Source organism: Pseudorca crassidens, chromosome 8 (assembly GCF_039906515.1).
Source record: "Pseudorca crassidens isolate mPseCra1 chromosome 8, mPseCra1.hap1, whole genome shotgun sequence".
Lineage (NCBI taxonomy): Eukaryota > Metazoa > Chordata > Mammalia > Artiodactyla > Delphinidae > Pseudorca > Pseudorca crassidens.
In genome coordinates, this window is record NC_090303.1 from 8,413,543 (window position 1) to 8,439,620 (window position 26,078).

The 26,078-nt window shown below is 50.5% G+C and overlaps 1 protein-coding gene and 1 long non-coding RNA gene across 2 annotated transcripts in view; one reads left to right on the plus strand and one right to left on the minus strand.

The window, feature by feature from the left end:
• Positions 1 to 3,361: 3,361 nt before the first annotated feature.
• Positions 3,362 to 26,078, minus strand: part of VOPP1 (VOPP1 WW domain binding protein) — a 92,036-nt gene continuing 69,319 nt past the window's right edge. The window contains exons 3-5 of the mRNA XM_067745695.1: positions 19,811 to 19,888; positions 14,782 to 14,918; positions 3,362 to 6,184 (exon numbers count right to left, since the gene is read on the minus strand). Of these exons, the coding sequence (XP_067601796.1) occupies positions 5,994 to 6,184; positions 14,782 to 14,918; positions 19,811 to 19,888 (406 nt within the window). The 3' untranslated portion in view covers positions 3,362 to 5,993. The remainder of the gene's footprint in view (positions 6,185 to 14,781; positions 14,919 to 19,810; positions 19,889 to 26,078) is intronic.
• On the plus strand, positions 14,818 to 15,601 carry LOC137228788 (uncharacterized). Its single transcript, XR_010945356.1, has 2 exons — positions 14,818 to 14,935; positions 15,451 to 15,601. It is a non-coding gene; the product is annotated as an uncharacterized lncRNA (long non-coding RNA).

Genomic DNA, 26,078 nt, shown 5'->3' on the forward strand with positions numbered 1-26,078 from the left:
TTTTTTTTTTGTGGTACGCGGGCCTCTCACTGTTGTGGCCTCTCCCTTTGCGGAGCACAGGCTCCGGACGCGCAGGCTCAGCCGCTCCGTGGCATATGAGATCTTCCCAGACCGGGGCACGAACCCGTGTCCCCTGCATCGGCAGGCGGACTCTCAACCACTGCACCACCAGGGAAACCCAAGTCTAAGGTTTTATTCTGAGGAAATAAATGTGGATGAACCTTTAAAATGGTCACAAGCTCGCTCAGCACAGCATTGTCCATAATAGGGAAAAATTAGCAACAATTTTTGCAAAAAAAGCAAGTTGGAGAAATACATTAATACCGAAAAGTGAAACAAAACATATATGTGGTAAAATTAGGAAGAAAAGCAGGGGGTGGTAAACGTAAAGTGCAGGCGGTGGTAGGCGGCGCAGTGGAGCAGCTGCGCGGGGCGCCTCCGTCCTGTGTCCTGAGTGGCTTGCGTGTTCACGTGAGTACATCTGCTCTGCAGCATCCGCGGTTATGCCAGCAAACTGAGAGGCGTCCCAAGAAAGCCTGGTTTTCCACGGCAGCCACCGTCCTGGGGGTTTGTAGGCGATCTCGGCCCGCACAGTCATCCGGGACTAGGCGTCCACGGCCCGGGGGGTCCGGGCTGGCGCGGGAGGGAGCGCCTCGGGGCCCGGCGGGAGTTCAGGGCGACTCGGGTCCCCTGCGTCCTCACCCACCACCGGCCCGGCCCCTCGCCGCTCGCTCCCGAGCATCCGGCCGGCATCCACCATACGCCTTAGGCAAAAGTTACGCTCATTATTCTGGGTGTGTAGAATACTTTGCTGTTTAAAAATGAAAAACAAAATGGAGCGACCCCAAAATTAGATCGGAGTGTGTGGGTTAAATCACCTGCGGCGCAGCCGTGTGGTGGGGCGCTGTTTAATCGTTGCAGGGAAGAAGCAGGAGACTATTTAAATGCCAGGAAAAATGCTAGCGGAAAGCGGGCTGCGAAGGATCCCGCGGTGCACCTGTGTCGTCAGAACGAGGGACCTAGAAAGCGACGGAAACACGCCCAGCTGCAGTCTCGGGATGCTGGGGTCGCAGGTGATTTCTGTTTACCTTTTGCTTTGTGCTTTCCTGTACGGTCTTCATTTTAGATTAAAAATAAAGGCATGGGTTTGGTTTTGAGTAAAAAAATATCAGCAGGGACTCTGCCACGAAGGGCTAAGCAGGGTCTCCTCCTGGAGCCTCCCCGGGGCCGCCCCACCCGCTTCGCGCAGGTGCCGCGCCCCAACCTGGCTCGGGGCAGGGCGGGGCTGGGGCGGGGCCCGGGGCCCAGTCTCCGGTCCCCTCTCTGGGCGGGCGATCTGGGCGCAGAAGCCGCGGTCCCCGGTCCCGGGCTCATCGCGGGGTGTCGCGTGCGTCGCTGGCTGTCCAACTCGCACCACACCCTGGGCGCCTCCGTAGCCCCACTTTCCAGATGGGGAAACGGGGACACCAGGACGTCCCGTGCCCCGAGTCGTCAGGGCGACTCCGAGGCAGGGCGTCCGGAACGCCCGTCCATGTGCGCGTATGGTCCCTCGCGCGGCTCCACGGCGAGTTTTAAGCCAGGGCCCTCACCACAACACAGGGCGACGAGGACGGCATGGCGAGAGCAAGCGCAGAAGGTGGGCAGAGGGAGCCGGTCTCCAAGGTCAGTGCGCCCAGAGCGTCCTCCCCAGGCTCTGGGGGACTCGGCTGGCCGGGCACCGGCCTGAGCTAGGCGCGGACGTGCCTTCCCAGGTCTCCCCAGAACCGAACTACACGTGCCGGGCACTGGGGCCTTTGGGTACTTGAGGACGAGAAAAACGTACCTTCCCCGCTCCGCCGCCTGGAGGGAGGGACCGGGCTTCGCATCTCCCCAGGGGAGCGCAGAGAAGGGGCGTGGAGAGCGGGACTGCCTGCCCGGGGACCTGGAGACAGGAGGCCTCCCGCCCACCAGACTCTGCCCTCGGTGGATCCTGTCACCTTCTTTCTGCCCCCCTCACCCCTCCACCCATCCAACTCCTGTACCTGCATCCTAGGGCCCAGTCCTAGACTCCAGTGAGAAAGGTCCTAGCTGCCTGTGAGTACACCTTGTCACCTCTGAGGGGAGAAACTCATTCAAGGGCACGAGTGGTTAGCAGGTTTTGGGGGATGAGGGCTCTGGCGAGAGGACACGACTTCTGCAATCCATACCCGCATCTCTTCTGCACCCACACGGGGGCACGCTGCTGACTTCCTCCTGACCATGACAGGCGTGACGAAGCCAACTACTGCCTTTCCCTCCCTACCCTTGCTTGACAGCAACTCACCTTCTGTTTCAGAAATTACAGTTTCTGATCTTGCACTTTTTTGCCTTGATAACTATTATGGACTTTTTGGAGTTCCGTGAAATTTGGGAGGGACAGACAAGAGTGAGTACTGTTTGCCATCTCCAGTCATGACCTTTGATGTGTAAATGACCTGCTCCCGTTTCACTGGGGGAAGCTGAGGACCAGCGGGTTGTCCAGTGAAGCATGTAAATCAGCTCTGCGTTCCCCACCAGCAGGCAGGCTGGCCTCTTCTACCTTGTTTCCTGTCCTGTTTTAATGTAGTAAATTATAAGACACTTCTTGATAAACATTATCTCAGTTGGTGATTCATCTAAAATACAGCCTAACTGTAGCAGCTATAGATCTGTGAGAGAAATAGTTTCTGACCAAATAGAGTTGGATTCTTTCTTTTTTTTAATAAATTTATTTATTTATTTTTGGCTGCACTGGGTCTTCGTTGTTGCGCGAGGGCTTTCTCTAGTTGCGGCGAGCGGGGGCTACTCTTCTTTGTGGTGCGCGGGCTTCTCATTGCAGTGGCTTCTCTTTATTGTGAAGCATGGGCTCTAGGTGCACAGGCTTCAGTAGTTGCAGCACGTGGGCTCAGTAGTTGTGGCACACGGGCTTAGTAGCTCCGCGGCATGTGGGATCTTCCCGGACCAGGGCTCGAACCCATGTACCCTGCATTGGCAGGCGGATTCTTAACCACTGAGCCACCAGGGAAGCCCTAGAGTTGGATTTTAAAATCAAGGCTCCCCTACCTATGCAAAGCACACTCAGGCCCCCAGATACTTAATATCAGTATTAGCTGTAAGTCCACATAATTAATGCTTCTGTCTTCCTATTCCGATAATTTTTTCCTTAGCTAGATATTTTAAATGTGTTGGTGAAACAAAAGTTCCTTATCTTCTTGGATAGCATCTAATTTCCAGTTCTCCTGAGACTGGGTGCGTTCCTCACGCACTCCACCCCACCCAGCTGAACTGAGAGCCCACTGTGCATCCTTCTTCAGAAACTTCGTCGCTCCCCTCTTTCCCACTCCCCAGCAAAAGAGTCAAAGCACACACCCAAATTTATTTTTATTTTGCATACATAGGAAACATGACCCTATCAAAAGAACAGAAAAGAGAAATAAGCCAAGTGTTACAAGAGGAAAAGCACGCACGGACCTGCTCCCAGCTCCTCCTGGCCACACCTGCTACGGAACTCTGGAACTTCACACACCAGGAGCTGGACCGGCTCCAGGCAGTGGGCACTGTCCACCGACAGCACGGGGGGAAACAGAATGGGCAGGAAATGTCACTGCGAGTGGAATTTCCACACACAGTGTCAGTGCCCACAGTAGTGGGTTCTCACCCCGGTTCAAGGGAAAACAAAATTTATCTCACACAAACATGAATATAAAATTGTTGAGTGCTACGTAAATCATTGTCTCAAGATCATTTGCTATCAAAAAGATAAACAAAATTTCGTCACGGACATTTGGGTGGCTACTCAGCTGCGCCCAGTCCAACGCCAGGGGCAGCTCTCGGCGCGCTTCCTCCTCAGAACAGTAAAGGGAGAAACTGGGCCTGAAAATGCAGAACGAATGACCTGGAGGAAGAGGACCTTCTGGACCCATGTAGTTGTCCTGGGTTGTAAACAGCAAATGTTGCGCTTTGTTGTCTCGTTCGAATCAAGGACTTGAGTGCGGGGAGGTACTGAAGTTGGGCCCAGGGGTTCGGAGGTCACACTCGGTGGTCAAAGACACCGGCAGCAGCATCCGTGTTCACAGACTGTTTCCAAGGGGTTCATCTGGCTCCAGGAGTGTCCTGTGGGATTCCCGGGGAGGCTCCCAGGTTCCCCACCCTTAGAAAAGGTAAGTCACTGTGGCCCCATCCTGATTCCTCACTCCTACACCACAGACGTGTCCCAGTAGAGCAGGGACACGGCAAGTAGGGCTAGGGAATGAAAACCCTCAGTATCTACTCGGTGAGATGTCCTGACGCTCAGGTTCAATGAGTGACAACTCCTCAAGAGGCTCTGTTGAGTTCATTTCAAAAATAAGCACTCTGGGCTTCCCTGGTGGCGCAGCGGTTGAGAGTCCGCCTGCCGATGCAGGGGACGGGGGCTCGTGCCCCGGTCCGGGAAGATCCCACATGCCGCGGAGTGGCTGGGCCCGTGAGCCATGGCCGCTGAGCCTGCGCGTCCGGAGCCTGTGCTCCGCAACGGGAGAGGCCGCAACAGTGAGAGGCCCGCGTACCGCAAAAAAAAAAAAAAAAAAAAAAAAAAAAAAGCACTTCACCCCACCACTACATATACAGGGATCTACATGTCTCGGCTACGCGGCTTTGCCCTTCCTGTACGTGACCTGTCAGGGCTCACTCTGGGTTTAAATACGCGATCGTGGGCAGTACTCGCTACGCAGAGGAACAGGACCCCGGCCCCCTGACAACCCCAGGACTACCTGTGATCCCAGGGCCAGAGAGGTTTCTGAGCCAGGCTTTGCGTTTCCAACCAGATCTTCTTTATTCTAATTTTGATGAACTCATCATCAGTGAAATCTGTTCAGCCCTTTCTGAAGAGATCGCTCTGCAGTCCTGGGGTCTTGCGTTCCCGTCTCTTTCTTAGCAAGCTCCTCCTATTCGGAGCCCGGCGTACACCTGCTGAGGCCAACCAGCCAGGGCCCAGGCCTGCCCAACCCAGGCTCGAGCCACTGACTGCGCCCTGCCGGGACACCTCTCTCCAGAGGCTGACGTGGCTTCCCAGCCGGATGTGCCTGTCTGCTTTGAAAGCGTCCATCACAACGCACCGTCAGAGCTACCTCAGGGGAGGGCGCAGAGCTGCCTGGCCGTGATCCCAGGCCAGAGAGCTGCCGATGTCCAGGAAAGACTCCGAGTCTGACCTCAGGACAGGACTCCACGGCACCTTCCACAGGACACACTGAAAAGGGCTCGAACACTTTTTTCCCCAAGTCAGACCAAGAGCTCATCAAACGCAATGTCCGGTTGGAGGCAGGGGGCAATTTCCCATGAATTTAAATAACGTTCCTTAGTGACTTTCAGGTAACTATAGACAGCGGCTTGGCCTGACTCTGGATCCCCATCTCCTTGAGGTGCAAGCCGTGCCCAGGGCTCTCCCCGCCCTGGCTGTGCAGAGGGCAGCTCTGGTCTTCAGGAAGGGGATGGAGAAGCGAGGGCTCCGAGGCTGCGCTGCCCACGCCTGTTTCTCTGAGAGCCTTTGGAAGAGGAAGACTGACGGGCAAGGGGCTCACACAGCTGGCCCTGTGGTGCCTCATTTCGGACGGGCCACCTGCCGTGTGGGGGGCCTTCCGGGCGCCCTGGGCCCCTCCTCGCGTTCGCGCGTACTCACCTGCACGCGCCCTGCCTCACCTTCTGCCGGGGTCTCTCCCCTGAGGGTCTGGGTGCGCCACCCTTGGGGGTCAACCCTCGGGACTGTCCACTCGGCCAGAGCACAGATGACATTGGAAACAGAAGCAACAGAGGAGACACGGGGTGAATTCAAATACTGGTCCTCCAAGGAAAGCTTGAAAGGAAGCTGTGCTTGCTTTGAAGATATCAGAAAGGAATTTGCCCTTAGTGGCTCAGAAGACCATTCCTGGAGGTGAACAGTGATGGGGCGCCAGGAAGGGCGGGCGACAGCCTCCCCCGGCCTCCCCGGCCAGTTGCACAGGCAGGTGCCAGGCCGCTCCCGGCTACTTGGCCTTCACCACCTGTTCATATGGGGGCGGTGGCGTGTTGCAGTAGGAAGGGGGCGGTGGGTAGGCCATGCTTCCCTGGGGTGAGTTGGGTTGGACCTGGAAAGCCATCGCCACAGGGTTCCCAGCGGGATTCACCCCTGGTCCTCCAGGGTCGGTGTAAAACGGCAGCCCCAGCTGCTGGGCTCCTGAAAGACAGGTAAGCAGATGTGAGCACAGCAGAAAAAACCCACAGCCCATCACAGCCAGGGCCCAGACACAGCAGGGCACCTGGGATCAGGTGACGAGCAAAGGGGACATGCCAGCCCCGGCCTCCCGGAGCTTCTCCTCTACTGGATGCAGCCAGCCAGAAAGCACCACAACCCAAGAGGGTGTCTAAGTGATGGAGGGACATTAGCGGGATCAGGCCGAGTGACACCAGGGCAGCCCTGCCAAGACCTCGGGGAGGTGCACCAAAAAATTACCAACGGAGAGGGCCGAGTGTCCCTTAGAGCCTGAACAGCCTGGGCGCGGAAAGGTGAGTCAACTCAGAGAGAACCGACAAGAGGACCCTGTGTCCCCGAATCTCGGCCAGAACCATCACCGGCACCTCCACGCACTTTCTGAGGACAGTTTGCTGAAGGATCAGCTCCACTCCCACCTGCTGGATTAACGTTTAATCAGGGCAGAGCACCTGTCATCCAGGTGAGCCCAGTTCCCAGATAAGGCGACGACCTACGGGGCGGATGCCAGCGGGGTGGGCTGACATGTCTGTGGACTCTCTCCCTGCCCTGGGTGCTGCAGGAGAAGGATGCGCTTGTCTCAGGGAGAGGCTGTAGGATGCAGGCTGAGCCCTGCTGCGGGCCAGGGTTCAGGGCACGGGGGGTCCAAGAGCATAGACGGTGACAAGAGGGAATATACTGGTCACCCTGCCCCAAATCTAGCCCTAACTCTCTCTCTCTCTTTTTTTTTTTTTTGCGGTACGCGGGCCTCTCACTGTTGTGGCCTCTCCCGTGGCGGAGCACAGGCTCCGGACGCGCAGGCTCAGCGGCCATGGCTCACGGGCCCAGCCGCTCCGCGGCACGTGGGATCTTCCCGGACTGGGGCACGAACCTGCGTCCCCTGCATCAGCAGGCGGACTCTCAACCACTGCGCCACTGGGGAAGCCCCCTAACTCTCATGTTAACAGTAGAAATACCTGAGCTGCTGCTTTGGAGCCTATACCTTAGATCTGCTTTTTCTGATCTTGTTGACAACATGACAGGATACTGACTAAACAATTAAAGAATCAAGAAGAGAAACTGTGGGCTCCGGGTTTTATGTGGGCTGGGCTAAGTTCACGAGTGAAATCAGGTGTATCTGAGTTAGACCTCATTCAACCCAGGAGACACTCGGGCACCAGAGAGGTCGTCGCTGTGTGTGTATCGTGTAGGGTCTTTTTTTTGTGCAAATCTTCCTCTGCCACAGTTTAACTGAATAAAGGTCAGATTCCCGGAAAGATGCCCACCAAGGTGTGCAGGATGTCTTGGAAATCTACAAGTGTGCTGAAGGAGAGAGTACAGGACAGAAACACCTGGCCAGAGAGGCACTCAAGGGTGTCGGGAGGACGGCCATCAGCCACAGGTGGCACCTTCATCAGCTCCTGCCTCGTCTCACACCTGTGTGGCCCAACAGACGGCACCTGCTTCTCCTGGTGCATCTTGCCTGCTGCCAGGAGACGGGCTCGTTTACAAGACATGTTTGTATACAAGCCCGTGACCAGCCAGGACCGTGCGCTTCTCAGGGGCAGAGATTATACTTTATTTATCTCTGAATCCCTTTATATTTTATACAAATAAAAAGTTAAAGATGAATAAAAAGAGGCTAGTGTAATAGTCCGGGAAAGACACAATGGAAGCCTCTGAATATGAGAGAAGAAATGGGGACAAGAGAACGAGAGAGGGGCCCAGGAGGTGTATCCAAGGACCCGGGACCAGCTCAGTGTGGAGTGCGTCGGGAGGAGGAGAGGCCTGCCTCGGAAAGGCCCGGCTCCTGGTGTTGATGAGGGGCCCACCAGGCGAGAGAGGGGCAGAGGAAAAGGGCAGGGCCCGCGGGAGCCCAGGCAGCTCTGGGGCCTTCTTTGTGGAAGTGGCAGCACAGACGTGGCCTTGGCCGAAACCTCCCAGGAGGAGTGTGTAGAAGGGCCAGAGGATGGCTGGGGAGAGCAGCGCAGACAAGGCCAGCAGTCAGACGAGGAGAAACACAGGAGGCGTAGGCGGCAGCAAAGAATGAAAGGAGAATGCGAGGAAAGAGTGAAGCAGTGAGGCGGGAGCTGTGTCACCAGGCGGGGTTCAGGAGGGGACAGGGCAGCACCGCACCTTATCAGCCCACAGGACATTCGGGATTTCTGGCCAGCGGTTTCAGCACCATGGCTGGCACAGAAGTCCAGCTGCCGGGGCAAACAGCTGCTCCAGGGTAAGGGGTGAAGACCAGAGGGGAGGAGTGGTGGCTAAAGGGATGCATGACAAGGGCAGACGTGTTTTTTGGGTTTTTTTATTCTTTAAAAAACTGCTTTAAGGGAATTCCCTGGTGGCGCAGTGGTTAAGAATCCGCCTGCCAATGCAGGAGACACGGGTTCAATCCCTGGTCCAGGAGGATCCCACATGCTGCACAGCAACTAAGGCCGTGCACCACAACTACTGAGCCTGCCCTCTAGAGCCCGCGAGCCACAACAACTGAGCCTGTGCTCTAGAGCCCGCGAGCCACAACAACTGAGCCTGCGTGCCACAACTACTGAAGCGCACGTGCCTAGAGCCTGTGCTCCACAACAAGAGAAGCCACTGCAATGAGAAGCCCGTGCATTGCAACGAAGAGTAGCCCCGGCTCACCGCAACTAGAGAAAGCCTGCGCGCAGCAACAAAGACCCAACGCAGCCAAAACAAAACAAACAGAAAAAAACTGCTTTAAATTAAGGTACAGTTGATTTACAAGATTATATTAGTTTCAGGTGTACAACACAGTGATTCTAAATTTTTATAGATTATACTCCATTTAAAGTTATTACAAAATAATGGCTATATTTCCCTGGGCTGTACAATATATCCTTGTTTATTATTTTAGACATAGCAGTTTGTACCTCTTAACCTCCTACCCCTATCTTGCCCCTCCATTCTTCCCTCTCCCCACTGGTAACCACTAGTTTGCTCCCTATGTCTGTGAGTCTGCTTCTGTGTTGTTATATTCATTCGTTGTATTTTTTTAGATCCCACATGTAAGTGATAACAGACAGTATCTGTCTTTCTCTGTCTGACTTACTTCACTTAGCATAATACCCTCCAGGTCCATCCACATTGTTATACATGGCAAAAATTTATTCTTTTTTATGGCTGAGTAGTAGTCCATTGTGTGTGTGTGTGTGTGTGTGTGTGTGTGTGTGTGTGTGTAATGCAGTATATATATATCCACACACACATATACACCAGGTCTTCTTATCCATTCATCTGTTGATGGACACTTAGTTTACTTCCGTATTTTGGCTACTGTACATAGAGCTGCTAAGAATACTGGGTGGCATGTACTTTTCAAATCAGTGTTTTCATTTTCTTTGGACGTTTTATCCAGGAGTAGAACTGCAGGATCATTTTATTTCTATTAGTTCTATTTTTAGTTTTTTGAGGAACCTCCATGCTGTTTTCCATAGTGGCTGCACCAACTTATATTCCCACCAGCAGTGCACAGGGTTCCCTTTTCTCCACATCCTCGCTAACTTGTTGACGTTAGCCATTCTGACAGTGATATCTCGGTGTGACTCTGATTTGCATTTCCCTGGTGATCAGTGATGCTGAGCGTCCTTTCACGTGCCTATTGGCCATCTGGATATCTTCTCTGGAAATATGTCTATTCAGGTCTTCTGCCCATTTTTTAATCAGGTTGTTTGGTTTTTTTGTTGTAGAGTTGCATGAGTTCTTTATATATTTTGGATATTAACCCCTTATATATGATTTGCAAATATTTTCTCCCATTCAGAAGGTTCCCTTTTTGTTTTGACGATGGTTTCCTTCCCTGTTAAAAGCTTTTTAGTTTGATGTAGTCCCATTTGTTTATTTTTGCTTTTGTTTCCTTTGCCTTAGGAGACAGATCCAAAAACAATATTGCTAGGACTTATGTCAAAGAGTGTTCTGCTTTATGTTGTCTCCTAGGAGTTTTATGTTTCAGGGCTTACGTTTAGGTCTTTAATCCATTTTGAGTTTATTTTTGTATGTGGTATGAGAAAATATTCTAATTTCATTCTTTTACATGTAGCTGTCTAGTTTTTCCAGCACCACTTACTGAAGAGACTGTGTTTTCCCCACTGTATATTCTTACGGCAGAAGTATTTTTAAGGATGGGAAATGCTTGAGTGCGTTTATAGAGGTAGGGGCAGAAATACAGGAAAGAGAGAGGATTTCTACAGAGAATATAAGCTCAATGATGGCAGGGACCTTATAAGCCTGGTTCAACATTTGAACCCCACTGTCTAGCAAAGAGCCTGGTACACAGGAGGGCACCCAACATGTCCTGTCAATTGGGCAGAGAGAAGCAGCACACAGGGACCCACAGTTCCGTGCGTGGGAAGAAGGACCCGGCGCTCACACAGGCAGCCTCTGTACTGCGTGCCACTGCGGGTCGGTGATTTGAGCAGACACATTCCCAAGTCCTCAAAGAAGAGATGCTCACAGACAGTAGCAAAATGGTGACAAAGAGCGGCACAGCCAACTGGCATGGGATTCAAAGTAGCCGGGACTGTAAGGGTACAGAAATGATGGCCAGGAGACAAGGGGACACCTGCACCATCTCCCTAACTTAGCGGGGGCGGAATGTGGGAGAAGAGAACTTGCCCTTCAATTCTGAAGGCTTACGGTAGATGGTTTAGTTAGAGAAAGAAAAGACAGAGCGTCTGTGAAGAAGCTGGAGTTAGAGGAAGACTGTTTCTCCAGGAGATAGAGAGGAAAGGACCAGGAGAAGTGGGCAAAACGGCTGCAGCCACACCGCTGCCCCCGCTGTTCCCTCACCTGCATTGCATCTCTACCCTATGCGGAGGGCGCGGTGGGGACAGCAAGGGTATCGGCCTTGCATCCACTTTCCTGAAGACACGGAGGCTCAGCGAGACAAAACGTGCCAAGGTCACACAGCTGCCACATGGAGGCGCTGGAATTTGCACCCAGTAGTGTACTGGCAAGCCCAGGCTGTTGCCACTGTGGCGTGTGTCTCACGACGGGGTGAGGAAATGGGGGAAGAAGTTCCGGCTAAAGAGGGACGGGCAAAACCAGAGAAGGCTGGTGACGTCAGGGACCGACATTCTGGGCGCCATCCGAGGACTAAGGGCTTGGCTGGGGGCTGTCACGGCCCAGGCTCCCCGGGCTCCACCACCCGCCCCGGGCTGCGCTCTTAAGCCGGCCACAGCCTTCTTCTCCGGAGACTTGAAGTTATTCCACCCCTTGCAGCCATCGTCTCTTCCTCCTTGAGAGTCTCTGTGCGATTTGAGAGGGAGCCCTAGATTCAGCAGAGATGCGTCGACTGACAAGCGCCCCAACCGAGCAGACACACTGTTTAATTCCGTTTCCCAAGATTTTTGTATTTACGATCATTAAACATGATCCAATATAATTTTACTTTGGTTACACTAGTTCTACAAGTTATACTAGCTTTACAAAACAAATTAGGTAATTTCCATAACTTTCTATACTTGTAGTAATTCATAAGCATTGACATGAACTGTTTCTTAAAAGTTTCAAAGATACCATATGAATTTGGAGCCATTCTGAGAGCTAACTCTTTCAAAACATCCTCAAACTCTTGCTTGCTTTGTGGACCACTGAAATTTTCAATATTCTAATGAATCTTTGGTAATGTACACTTTCCTATCTTACCAAAATTTTCCATTTCAGGAGTACTTCTTTGTAATTTTTAATCTCTGGATATGTAATGTTTCAATTTATGATTTTACTTCTTCTTTATCCAGCTTTACTAATTAGATTTATCAGGGATGGGATTGGCAATGTCATTTACTTTATTTAAAATTTACTTTATTGAAGTACAGTTGATTTACAACGTTGTGTTAATTTCTGCTGTACAGCAAAGTGACATATATATATATATATTCTTTTTTATATTCTTTTCCATTATGGTTTATTACAGGATATTGAATATAGTTCCCTGTGCTATACAGCAGGATCTTGTTGTTTATCCATTCTATACATAATAGTTTGCATCTGGAAATCCCAAACGCCCACTCCATCCCTCTCCCACCCCTTTCCCCCTTGGAAACCACAAGTCTGTTCTTTATGGCTGTGAGCCTGTTTCTGTTTTGTAGAGAAGTTCACTTGTGTTATATTTTAGAGTCTACATGTAAGTGATATCATATGGTATTTGTCTTTCTCTTTCTGACTTACTTCACTTAATATGATAAGTCCATCCATGTTGCTGCAAATGGCATCATTTCATTCTTTTTATGGCTGAGTAATATTCCTTTGTGTATATATACCACATCTTCCTTAGCCATTTATCTGTCGATGGACATTAGGTTGCTTCCATGTCTTGCCTATTGCAAATACTGCTGCTGTGAACATAGGGGTGCATGTATCTTTTCCAATTAAAGTTTTTTCTGGACCTATATTAGCAATATCATTTACTTTTATTGCCTTTCACCAAGCACTAACTTTTAGATCTGCAAATCGATTTTTCTTTTTCCTGTAATTAATTTTTATTTTTTATTATGTACTTCTTACTGCTTTCTGTGAGTTTATTAATTTCTGAACCTCTTTCAAGGAGAGGTCAGCTAATTCACTTTCTTATTTTAAACTTGTAACAAAGAATAAGGCTATGAATTTACCTTTAAATGTCAGTTCACTTACATTGCATATGTTTTTGTATTAATTTTTCATTGATAGGTCATTCACTGAGCCTGCGCGTCTGGAGCCTGTGCTCCGCAACAGGAGAGGCCACAACAGCGAGAGGCCCACGTACTGCCAAAAAAAAAAAAGAAAGAAAGAAAAGAGGCCGCTGTGTGCAGGCAGCTCCGCTCCCGGGCCCCAGCCCAGGCCTGACGCTGTGGGCCAAGCACACGCGGCATCTTGCATCTGTGGCCACACAGGCCACTAAAAATCCGTGTCATGAAGACAGAAGGAAAAGGAAATTCATTAGTCTTTTACCCATGTCTCTGATCTACTGTCTGCTTCTTGGAAAAAAAAAAAAATCAAAGGACTGACAACTCAGACTAAGCCAGATAAAATCTAGGTTTGGCCTCCCATTTTAACTGAAAATTTTCACTTTGCCCTATGCTGGAGCATAGATTTGAAGCTGTTCAAATCTTTCCAAATATGAAAGAATAAAAATCCACTTATGCATGAAAAGTGGTACTAACCCTGAGAGAAAGTTTAAGCTACAGCAACCTCAGAACTGTTGTGGAAAACACATATTCAGATTTTTAGCAACGTTTTAAAAAATAATAAAAGAAAACCCGGCGGAGTGTTTGGTGGAATAAAACTATAAAACACAGACCAGCACATGCCCATCTCTGCATCTCTGTGTCTAAAGGGCAGATGAGAGAGAGCTCTTCCCACGCTCAACCCCCCAACTTCTTTCTTTTCTCTTTGAGGTGTGACTGACATACAGAAAGGTGAACATATGTAACGTCTACAACTTGATGAGTTTCGAAATACATATACACCGTGAAGCCGTCACCACAGTATATGCCATAAACCTGTCCATCACCTCCAAGCATTTCCTGCTGCCCTCTGAATTTGTGATGACACAACATAAGACCTCCACTCAGCAAAGGCGTGAGTATACGACACAGCGTTACTAACTATAGGTCCCACGCTGTCCAGCAGATCTTAGGACTTATCTTACAGAACCGGAACTCTGTAAAAACTGGAACAGAACTCTAGATGTCCGACTGTCTCCCTGTGGCGTGTGATGAATAGAGGGAACCCACCCACACTCTGGAGGTGGGAAGCCTGACGGGGCAGGTGGCACGCAGGGGAGCCACGCAGCCACTGGCCCACCACACGGGCCCAAAGACAGGAGCTCAAGGAGCAGTGCCTCCCCAGCCCTGCAGAGTCCCTGGCGCCCCCTGCCCCCAAAGGGAAGGGAAACATCTCACATGTAATTTCAAAACAAGGAACGGGCTCGTGTCCCGAGGGAAACTTGAATTCACCCACCACAGTATGTCTGAGGTTTAGGTAGTTAAAGCAGCGTTTTATAAGAATTAGGAAACCACGAATTCTTTTTGACCCTGGGGTACCACTCTGGGTAATGTTCCCTAAATAGGCCAAATGTAACTTGTGCAGACATGTCTATAGCAGCACAATTAATAAGTACTCACAATACTCATAAACGCACAGCAAACGCTTATTGAATGAACGAATGAAAAGCAAAACAAAAGAAAACAAATGATCAGCAAGGACAGACTATCTAAGCAAATCACCATTTAGTAACACGATTAATATTTAGTCCAGAAGCATTAAGAATATCATGGACAGTACAGTTTCTACATAAAAATTTACACATGAAATAATTTTTAGGAAAAAAGAGCAAATAATGTGCTGCATAAACATGCATAAAAGATGCACCAATAATTAGGTAAGAATAAGAGGTGACAGACACACAACACAGCAGACATTGCACTTATTACCAGCACAGATGCACAGTAAGGTTGATCATCAGAACTTAAATGAATAAGCACGGCCTGAATTTTTTCTTCCAGCATATTCCGTGGCAGAGAACATGCTTACAGAGAACATGTAAACTGAAAGGAGGAGAGACAAGGACAGAGGGCTTGGCTGACCTGGAGTGGGGTTCGGGGGCTGCCTGGTGTAGGACACGTTGAACGCCGGCTCCTCGATCAGCGGCGGGGGGTACATGCGCCTCCGGATGAAGAAGCCGGCTCCACAGCAGAAGAGCACGCCCATCATCAGGAGGAACCTGGGCGAGAGCACAGGGTGAGGCCCCAGGCAGAGGCCCGGGCAGACGGCAGGCCTCCCTGGCTGGTCCTCCCCGACCACCTTCCCCCGGGACGGGCCCGGTGGAGCACACCAGGGAGACAGCCGGCTTGCAGAGCTCTGGGTGCCCCTGGATGGAGGCCACTCGTGCTGAGAAGCTCTCGAAGTGAGCTTTCTGCTTCAAAAGCTCCAAATGGCTGTTGGCTTCAAAGGGCTGGTGCAATTACCTTCCTGACCTCAACTCGATATTTTAGTCAAAACGGGAGATGCCTTTTCAATCCAGTTTGAACACTACTGCTGGTCTTCACTGTCTATTTCCCTCACTTTTCTTTACTGTCAAAGCAAGAAGAGTAAGCACGTGATCCTTTCTAGCAGTTTTCTCTCCGTTATTATATGAACATCCATAAAAAAAATTTTTTTAAGTGCCCTTCCTAGAGCACTTCTTAATTATAGAGAAACTATAGGAATAGAGAAAACACTCACAATCAATAAACAGGCTGTTTTTAAATCTCTAGGTTCTAAGTATGGCTGAACCTTCTACCATGACCCTACAGTCTAATGGACACAGAGCGGACAGCTAAGGATCGGACCTTTGTCCAAATCATCTAAGAATTCTCAGATGTATCACTGGCATTCAATAAATAATGAATGACTCTTCCCACCTCACATTTGCACTACACCTGTTTTTCTAGAAACAGGGGGAGTCATTCTGAGAAGGGCCGAGTTGTCTGTTCCACACAGACATAACTGAGAAACTTGCCCATCTCTAAACTGATATGACGATGGGACTCACAGAACCTTCCAGAACCTCACTCAACACGCACGCACACTCTTGTGAAGGATGCACACACAGCAGAGCTGGCCATGTCATGGTCTAAAGGCACCTGTCCACACACAAATGAAATTTAAGAAAAGAGGAGACAATAAAGCCTTCAAGAATAATTAACATAATGTTAAGGGTTAAATTAAGTCCATTAGTCAGTCAGTAAGCGTTTACCAGACAACCCTGGAGCACTGAACACGAACAAAGATCAGGGGCACCAGACAGGAAATGATTCAGGAAAAGGACTGAAATTGTGGCTTTCTGATCTCTCGTCTAATTCAGTATTCATTCAACAAAAATTCTGTTAAACACCTGCCATGCTCCCAGCACCAGTCTGTGCATTCCAGGGCGTAAGACAGGTGGGGTCTCCCCCTCACTGAACTTGAGTTCTCATAGAGGAGGGGGACAGTAAACAACAAATTAACAAAAGTGTTTATTTACAGCTCTGATAGCGCTAAGAAAAGCAAGGATACAACATAGGTTCGGGGTGGGAGTGGCGGGTAAAACATGCATAACACACAATTGTGTTCATCATTTCAAGGGTACAGTTCAATGCAACAAGAGGGTTAACAAGGGCATCTGTCAGAGCGAGGAAGCTTCTTTTCCTTCGGAGCGACATCTGAGCTGAGTCTGAATGATGGAAAGAAAGAGACAAATTGAAGGGAAGGGAAGGAGCTTTCTTTCTGGGTGGAAAGAACAGCACAGGTGCTCCCACAGGAAAAGCTGGGTGGGTGAGAGACCCAGAGAGGACAGCTGTGAGCTGCAGATGGGGAGGGGGTCAGAGGGGCGCAGTCTTGGGGAGCTAGAGGAATCCAAGGTGTGCAAAACAAGGCCCTCTCCGAAGTCAGATGCTGGAAGCCCAAGGGGACAGCTTCATCTGGACTCCAGGATAATCTTACGTTCAACCCTGGGTCCAACTCTAAACACCTGGGCAGAAAGGTAAGGCACAGGGAAGCTAAGTGCACGTGAGGGCTTCCCTTCTCAGTAACACTACTGCTCACTCCCAAGGGGCCAGGCTCTCTGGATCAGAAATGCAGAAGCCATACGAGGTCTCGGTCTCTTCCACGAGACAAGCCAAAATGTCGGTTACACCGTCAAATGGAATACATATTTCTTCCTAGACACATAAAAGTGATACACACCTCACACCGTGGGCTGCTGGCGAGCACACAGGTGCAAGCTAATAAGAACAAAGTCACATGGCAGGAGACCAACTCCCGGCTTGGGGGGCAATCATCAGACTCAGTCCTTACTGAAGCAGTAGTGTGAGAGAAAATAACAAGGGTGCAGGGGAATGAGCTTCTGGTAGCAGCGAGAGGAAGCAGGGTGGCCGTGAGGGAAGGCGTGCCACGGTATGAAAGCAGCTCTTGGAAGTGCTGTGAGTTACAGGACGATTGTTTCCTAGACATTCTCTTCCACTGCTGAGCGGGTCTGGGGAGCTTCCCTGGGATCAAGAGAGGAAGTATGTGCCTTTTCTGTCATCAAAAGTAATCCGGTTTCTTCAATTCAATTTGTTTTTCCAGTCCCTTCCTGCCTCCCCGCCGCAGCACTTGGAACAGCAGTTCTCAGCTCCCAGTGCAGGCCCCAGGCAGCAGCAGAGCCCCTGCAGATCCAGGGCCGGCCTGCCCCAGCCCCCAGCCCCGCGGCAGCCCTGGCAGCAGGGCTGCACTCACCTGCCAGGCTGCACTCTGTTGCAGTGCGCTCTCCAACTCTACACCTTTTCTGATCCTGGGGCTTTCATTTGACTATCCTGGTTAAAGATTACTTAAGATTTTAGAGCTGGCAGGGACTTCTGAAAGCATCCTCCTCCAAAACCTCTTGTGTTATGGTAAGGAGCCCAAATTCCTCCAGAGTCAAGTGGGACCAGCTTGGAGAGCCGCCCTCCTTCCGCGCGATGCCCAGCTCCATCCTGCCAACCTCCTGCCCGCCCTGCAAACCTGCCCCCACACCAGCTGCCCATCACCCCCTCACCAGGGGCATGCCTACGTCCCTGCCTGTGCAATGTGCTGGGCCCTTTGCAGGGAAGGCCCTCCCTGAGTGCAGTGTGCTGGGCCCTTCGCAGGGAAGGCCCCTCTCTGAGGCCCGGTCAGAAGCTGTGCAGCTCTCCCCAACGTCTGTGGCATCAGAGGCTGCACGCTTCGTTTCCAGAACACTGGTTTAAAACTCTCCATGTGTCTAGACATCTGTCTGTTTCAGGAGCCCGGCTGCCGTGGGGCCTTCCCCATACCAGATACATAACTGAGAGAAGGAACCCATGGAGCGGAAACCCTGTGTCCTCTGACTTCAGCTGGGGCACCTCAGGCTTGCATCTCAAGGTGCTCTCTGGCTGTATCCCCAGTTTAGAAGCTGCTATCTGGTATCAGAATCTCAACTCAAAGAACTCAACCAAACCTTCTGGTATCTGGCACCCCGACCTTGGAGACCTGCCCTCCTTCCACGGCTCTCATGAGGTGCCTCTGTGTAGGGACCCACTGGCTCGCCGAGGTGCCCTGACCCTGACAAGTGACGCCGGCCGACAGCTCAGAAGCACCGGCTACCAGCTCAGGAAACGAACGCTTCCAGGGAAGGTCGACAGAAGCTGCTCTAGCAGCCAGGCCCTCAGAGCTCTCCTGGACTTTCCATTTTTCCTTCTTTCTAATCACGTGATGTCTAAACTTTGACACGTTTTCTCATTTTTTAGGAGCATTTCCACAATCTCATCATCATTCGCCTGGTGTTTCAGGCCAACCAGAAGCACGGCTGATCCCTTTCGGGACCCTCGACCACAAGGCCCCGGGGAGGCAAGTTCTGAGGGGGCGCGTGTGTAAAGCCAGGCAAAGCTCTGAAATGCCCCCCCCCGGCCCTCCTCACCCCAGCTTTGGCACCAGTCCCTTCCACCTTGATAGGTACACAGAGGTGTTCACATGTGGAAAATCTCAGGGTAAAAAAGTTCTCCTTCTACTATAGAGTTTGAGGCACTAGCAACTAGGAGGTGGGGAGGAGCCAACACCAGCGTGGCACTGTTCAGGGCCCGACGTGACAGGTGAGTCCAGCCCCCAAATGGCCAAAGGCCCATCAAGGAGGTGGTGATGGTGAGAACGAGAAGAGGGTCTCCTATTAAAGAAAACGTGGCAGGTGGAGTACCCACTTCCTGCTGACTTCCCTAATCAAACATTAGGAACAGCCGTCAGGAGGCAAAGGCAAAAAATCTCACCAGAAATTCAGGTGTCTGCCGCCACATGCTCAGGAAAGGCCTTAAAGTCTTTAGACGTCAGGAATGTCAGAATCTGAAACCCATGAAGAAGCTTAAACCTTAAAGCTGGGTCCTAATCCCTCACGGGGTTTGCCTCGAAGACTGTACCTCTGCAGTGGTGCAGAGGAGAGCGCGGCAGGCACAGGAGATGCCCTTTTGGTTTTAGGCAAATCCTTTCCCACACATACTCTGCCATCTCTGTCATCTGAAGCCTACCTCTCATCTACAAAGTCAGATGAATCTTCAGGCAAACCTCCAAACAGGCATCCTCTGAGGGTGGCCACTCACGGGAGGTTCCTGTCAGCTTTACTCCCTCATTCTCTCCCAAGGTCCAATCTTACAGACTCCAGACAGGTCTTCCAACTTCCCCCGGTTGAGCTGGAAGATGGGCAAGGATGCGGGCTGTCTGTCTGGAACGTCAGGACTCAGCTGACACAATGCGAATACGGAAGATTTCCAGGCAGTGGAAACGTTATAACGAGATGGGCCGATTCTCTGATTAACACAACTGGCCTCAGCTCCCTTTCAGAAATCGGTGGAGGAGCCGCTGAAGGACCAGCTTCTGTACAGTCCAGCTTCCGAAAGAGTAAGTCTGCTTTCTGAGCCACAAGTCTGTGGAAATGGGGACGAGCTTTCTCCAAACTCCGTGAGCAGAAGTGCTTGACATGAAGCCAGCCCCAACGTACCCGCTTTCTTGAGGCCACCCAGAGACCACGTCCTCAGGGGAAGGTGACGTCACCTTGGCTGTGACAAACTGACCGGGCAGACCCCTGGGGGAGGGCAGGGGGAGCAGCTGAGACCAGGAAGAGTCGTGACCTACCAAAAATACCAGAGCCTCTGGATGGAGAGGGCCCGCACACAGCACCTGGAACCACAGCAGTCCTCGTAGGGGCGGCATCTGCGGGAGAGAGGACACAGGCCGTCAGCACCCTGCGGAAGAAGGGCCAGACCAGTCGGGAGGTCCAGGCAGACTTCAGTGCAAAGGACAGAACTGCCACCACTGCACTTTAGGAAACTAGCGGAGCTGTGGTAGTCCAAACGGGTGGCCCAAACAGAAGGCGCTGAGAGGGACAGTGTCATGCAAAGCACCTGTCTGCTCCATATCCTGTGGGCAGAATCACAGTGGTTTCCTTCCAGGGAGGCCCCTGTAACTGGATGACCAAACACCTGCATGAAACCAGAGGGGAGCATCAGAGCGCTGTAGACCCTGCTCAGCGCTGACCCCCGTCAGAAGATGGGACTCTGTACCGACAAGGCCAGCGAGGTCAAGGGAAGAGGTTACGAAGTCAGACAAGTCAGGTGGTTGAGTCCTGGTCTTGCCACTTGCCAGCTGCAGGACTTCTAGCAAGTTATTCAACCGCTGTGAGCCTCAGTTTCCCCATAAGCAAAAGGGGTGGGTGGGCAGGAGCTCCTTACAGCGCTGTTTTAAGTCTGAAGGCCAGCATCCTCGTGTGAAGTGCTGACAAGGGCCAGGGCTGCTCACACCTGTCCTGCCCCCGCGATGCTGACACTCACAGCGCTCAGCACCCTCCCTCCCCCAGAAGATCCCTGAGAAAGGCCCTCGCCCTCCGAGGGCAGGTCCAGAGCAGGTCAGGGTCCAGGCTCCAAGCGGTTATTTTGGCCTCCTTCAATATTCCCACTCTTCTCCAGCCCCGCCTTCTTTATGAAAAGAGAGGAGCTGTGAAAACGTCTGCACTTTGGTTTTCACAGAGACACTTTCACTAAAGCAATATCAGTCCAAGGGGCAGTGGACTGGGTGTGTGCGAGGGTGGGCAAGGCTGTTTCTCAATCGTATTAAATGATCACAGAATTGTGATCTAGGTTCCTGGCAATTTTTTTCTTTTAAAAACAAAAAAGTAGTTGGGAGAAATGCACAATTTGATCCAAGACCTTGGACACAATTTGTAGGTAATTCCAGTACAAATTGACTTGTTTTATGTAGAAAAATATGTAGAAAATAGCTCCCTATAAAACATTAGTTAAGGGTTTCCCTGGTGGCGCAGTGGTTGAGAGTCCGCCTGCCGATGCAGGGGACGCGGGTTCGTGCCCCGGTCCGGGAAGATCCCACATGCCGCGGAGCAGCTAGGCCCGTGAGCCATGGCCGCTGACCCTGCGCGTCCGGAGCCTGTGCTCCGCAACGGGAGAGGCCACAGCAGTGAGAGGCCCGCGTACCGCAAAAAAAAAAAAAAAAAAAAAAATGAGGAAGGAAGGAAAGGAGGGAGGGAGAGGGAGAAAGAAGGAAAGGAAAAGGAAAAGAAAAGAGATGGAAGGCTTCTCTGGTGGCGCAGTGGTTAAGAATCTGTCTGCCAATTCAGGGGACACAGGTTCCAGCCCTGGTCCAGAAAAATCCCACATGCCGTGGAGCAACTAAGCCCACGCGCCACAACTACTGAACCTGCGCTCTAGAGCCCGCGCGCCTGGAGCCCGTGCTCCGCAACAAGAGAAGCCACGCACCGCAACGAAGAGCAGCCCCCGCTTGCCACAACTAGAGAGAGCCCGTGCACAGCAACGAAGACCCAATGCAACCGAAAATAAATAAACTAAATAAATAAAAATTTAAAAGAACTTTTAAAAAGAAAGAGCTGGATGCGATACCCCTCTCCCTACAACCTGAGAATATGACTGCTACAGCATGCCTTCCATATTTTCATTCAAATCAATTATAAAATAGTGATGATGGAGCCAATGGTCAATTCCATTAAAGACCTTCCTTCCATGGTGGTATTTTACTAATCGTACTTTTATAGGTACAGCTATTACACCAGCCACAAATCTACCTAACTGGCCTGTTTGTTTAGACCAGACTTTCTATCTTATCAGCTGAAATACGGAGTGAGTTGCTATTAAATGTCTTCATGCAACTCGGGCACACTGTCAAGTCACAGATCTCCCCGTCTCACGGTCCCATCGAAAAAATGAGCCCAACCTCACAGGACGTTAACAGGCAAACCCAAATTAGTTCCAAATGATCACAAAAGGCCCCTTTAATAATCTGTTTTAGATGATTCTCCTGAAGCCTTCATGTAGGTTCCCTACCACCCTGCGCTGGGTGATGAGCCCACTCTTCATCTTTCGCACGTGCGCTGTTAAAATCTCACCCCAGCAGGCTGCTTGTTTCCTTAGTATACTGACATCCTGGGAATTCCCGCCTCTTCCCTCCTTAAACTAGGTCTCTGCGATCTTCGTGACATTTCGGGTTTCCCACTAATTCCCCGAAGCACTCTTCCCGTTCAGATGGGTATCAATGTGTCACAGCCATCTCTTTCCCAATATTGAGTCTATCATCCTAAAATATACTACTCACCACCAATTCTACCTTCCTATAACAAGCTTTTAAAATATTATTTAATGTTTCAATATTTATTTATTTTTAGCCTTATTATGGCCTAACATGGAGACCATCTCTCCAGCTTTTCCTTAAGGGCCCAAACCTGCCATGGGAAAGTTCTCCATTTGAACGAAGTAGCAGAACCCTCCACCTGTGGGCGTATAACAGGAAAGGAGGCAGCCCAGGAGGAACCTCTGCAGCTTCAGGTGGTCACTCTGTGATGAGCACTCTGGAAAGCAGTGGTTCTCGACCCTGGCTCACCTCCCAATTACTGGGCAGCTTTAAGACACGCCTCTGCCTGTGGGTTGGTAATCGCTCCTCAGGTGAGTCTAGGACACAGCCGGGACGGAGAACCACCCGCTTGTCGGTGTTTCCTCTCGGGGCACCCGGCAGGAACATAGCAGGGGAGGAGACGCTGTTTTGGCTTTCCTGATTGTTTTTTTTTAAAAAACAGTTCTACTGAAGTATAATTGATATACAAACAACTGTACGTATTTAATAGGTACAATATGTTGAGTTTGGACCCACACAAATCCGTGACACCATCATCACACAAGAGGTAATAGACATATTCTCATAAGTTTCAATATTGAATATCTGTAAGAAAAAGTCATTTCAGAAGAACTTTCGGGCTTCCCTGGTGGTGCAGTGGTTAAGAATCCGCCTGCCAGTGCAGGGGACACGGGTTCAAGCCCTGGTCCGGGAAGATTCCACATGCCACGGAGCAACTAAGCCCATATGCCACAACTACCGAGCCTGCACTCTAGAGCCCGTGAGCCACATCTACTGAGCCCACGTGCCACAACTACTGAAGGCCATGCGCCTAGAGCCCTGCTCCGCAACAAGAGAAGCCACTGCAATGAGAAGCCCACGCACCACAACGAAGAGTAGCCCCCGCTCACCACAACTAGAGAAAGCCCGCGCGCAGCCACAAAGACCCAACGCAGCCAAAAATAAATATATTAAATAAATAAAATTTTTTTAAAAAAAGAACTTTCATCTCTCCAATCACAGGTTTTAGACCTTATACGTGTCTGGCTGTCAAGTCAAAAACTTCACAGATCTGAGGATGAACTGACGGTTCTTTCTGTCAATCTCAGCTGACAATTCATATGTCAGAATATTTTCCTTCCAGTCTGACTTGATCTCCCTGACAGGCGGGGATGTGCCCGTCTGTGGAAACAGATGGTTAGAGTTTGATGACCTTTTAACACTCCATGGCAAAGTCACACATCTATGGGCTCTAAAGAAGGGACCACAGTGGCTCTGATGAGACCCGATCTTGAGCCTTTGGGGGTTGGGAGGACACGTGCCCTGGGAGTCATTCCTCCAGAGACACATCTTTTACCAGAAAACATCTCAAACTGGAATAAACCAAAATTGCTTGTACTTAGGGTGGCTTATGGGATTTACACAGGGAAATTCCACTCTACTTCTTCCACGGAGGAAGTATTGTAAGTGCTTATTATAAGCCCTAAAATTAACAGACCGAATGGGTTAGAAAGTGCTCATTTCCTCGCCATTTTAACCCTTGAACAGCCGCTGCCTCCAAGCCCAGCTGCCCCCGGAGCTGAGTAAGCGGACAAGGAAAGATGGCCTAGACGCTTTCCCATGACTGCTGACCTTGGCCAGCTCCAGATTTTGAAACTCTGCCCTTGTGTTTCTGGGGTAGAGGTTTCTCCTCTTCCTCCTTTCAGTAAACTGCTGATCATTCAATATCAGTTCTATTCAACTCTAACCTGGAAAACAAGAAACTTATCCTTCTATAGCTTGGGTTGATTAACCCTCAGGTTAAAAAATAAATGCTGGTCAGTGAGGCAATACTGAACATGAAAAACAGAAGTCCTCCCGTGATCTTATAGAATTGAAACCTGATACTAGGTTGCATTTCACTGAAATAACACAAGTAAGGCAAATATAAATGGCATGATGAGTGTGGCCATGAGCTCTGGAAAGCAGACAGACTCCAGTCCCCATTAGCTCAAAAGTCTAGAAACCTGGATTCAGGCTGACACCCGGCTGACTTTCTCAGCTTGACTTTTACTTGAGTTGGTTTCACTTTCCTTACCTGCTCAGAACTCTCAAATCTACATTCTGTCCGTGGACCCTCCGGAGCTGCAGAAGCAAAGCCCCACTGCCTGGATGCTCTGCAAGAACTTCAACTCACCGCCCCCCTCTCCCCCTTCTGCGAGACCCCTCGCTGAACCCGTTCTCTGCACCCTCTCTCACTGTCTGCCAAGCAGAGACCACTCTTCAGCCCCACACTGATGCTTCTGAGATACACTGGAGCCCACCGACCGGTCTCTCAGCCCATCTTCACTGAAAGAGACCCTCCACGCTGTGCCCTTACTACACAGCAACCTCCTTAGCTCCAGCCTCCACCTCCCAGCCCAGTGCTGTGCCAGCAGCCTTCTGAGAGGCCAAGCTGGTGCTCTTGCCTTGCTTTGTGCAGAAGGAAGTCTCAGCTCCTCAGAAGGACATTCAAGGCCCCTCCCCCTCCTTATTCATCTCAGCCCCTGCCGTAGGCAGGGCAGCCTACACTCCAGCCTTGTGCTGCCCCAAATACACTCTCACTAGAGCCTCTGAAACTGCTCGTCAGCCGTCAAAGATCAGCTCTGTGAGGTCTTTCTCAGCACCATCCCCTCGTCCTCCCCGCCAGGCCAGGATCCTCCCTTTGCTGGGTCTCCAGCTCTGACCACGTACAATATTTGTTCACCGTTAAAGGCATCTATAGATCCGCCACCAGACCATGAGCTCAAGAGCAATCCTATCTCATTCCTCTATGTATAGCCCAGGTGCCTACCATGGTTCCCGGCACATCATATGTGTCTGCCTTCAGCGGAAGTGATGTCGCAGCAGAAAGAGACTCCCTGGGATGAGACAACACATAACTAACAAGAACCCAGAGTACAAAGCGTCCTCTGATTATGGTGTTACACCCAGTGGTGCTGAGGATGGTCGAAAGCAGCCGCTCTCACACCCTGATGGCCGATTATATCGACAACGTTTGGGAGACTAACAGCATTTATTAAAATATGAAACAAGCATAACCTTTGCTTCAGCAATTCTATTTCTGCAAATCCATTTCACGACAAAATAAGTTCTAGTACGTGTAGGAAGATGTTTAGTGAGTACGGGGGCATATCAGAATCCTTTCTCCAAACTCCGGGGACCAGATATGTGGAGACTGAGAACTGTCTGGATTCATGAATTATAAGATAGGTAACCACGTGCTACATAACACTACCAGCAGAAATCTGCACTGAAATACACAAAACGTCTGTTAAAGTTCTCAAACAAGAAGGCCGTTAGCCTGAGGGGGCTCTGACAGTTGTGTTGCCTTTGGAAGCAAACTGAAACCTAAGGCAGAGTGGATTCCCGTGAATGCCTCATGTTGGGAAGGAAACCAATGACCAACTGCCAACAGGACTTTCCCAGACTAGGCAAGCTCTTAAACTGTAGCCAATCAAATCACTTCCTTGTTTGATTCTCTATAAACACCTCGCCCCTGGCTTCTGGAGGTGGAATGCTCATCACTGCCCAATGTGAATTGATGTTTCCTCAGATAAACTCCTGAAAACTTTAATATGCCTCAGTAGCACATCCTACTAAATGGAATTCTAAAAAGAATTTTAAAAGCCTCGTGTTGTCCAAATCCATTCCTGCTACCAAGTATTAAAAAATTTGTTTATGGTCACTGTCTCAAATTCTGGAATAACAGGTAAGGATATGCAGACCTTCAGTAGTAAAAACAAAACAA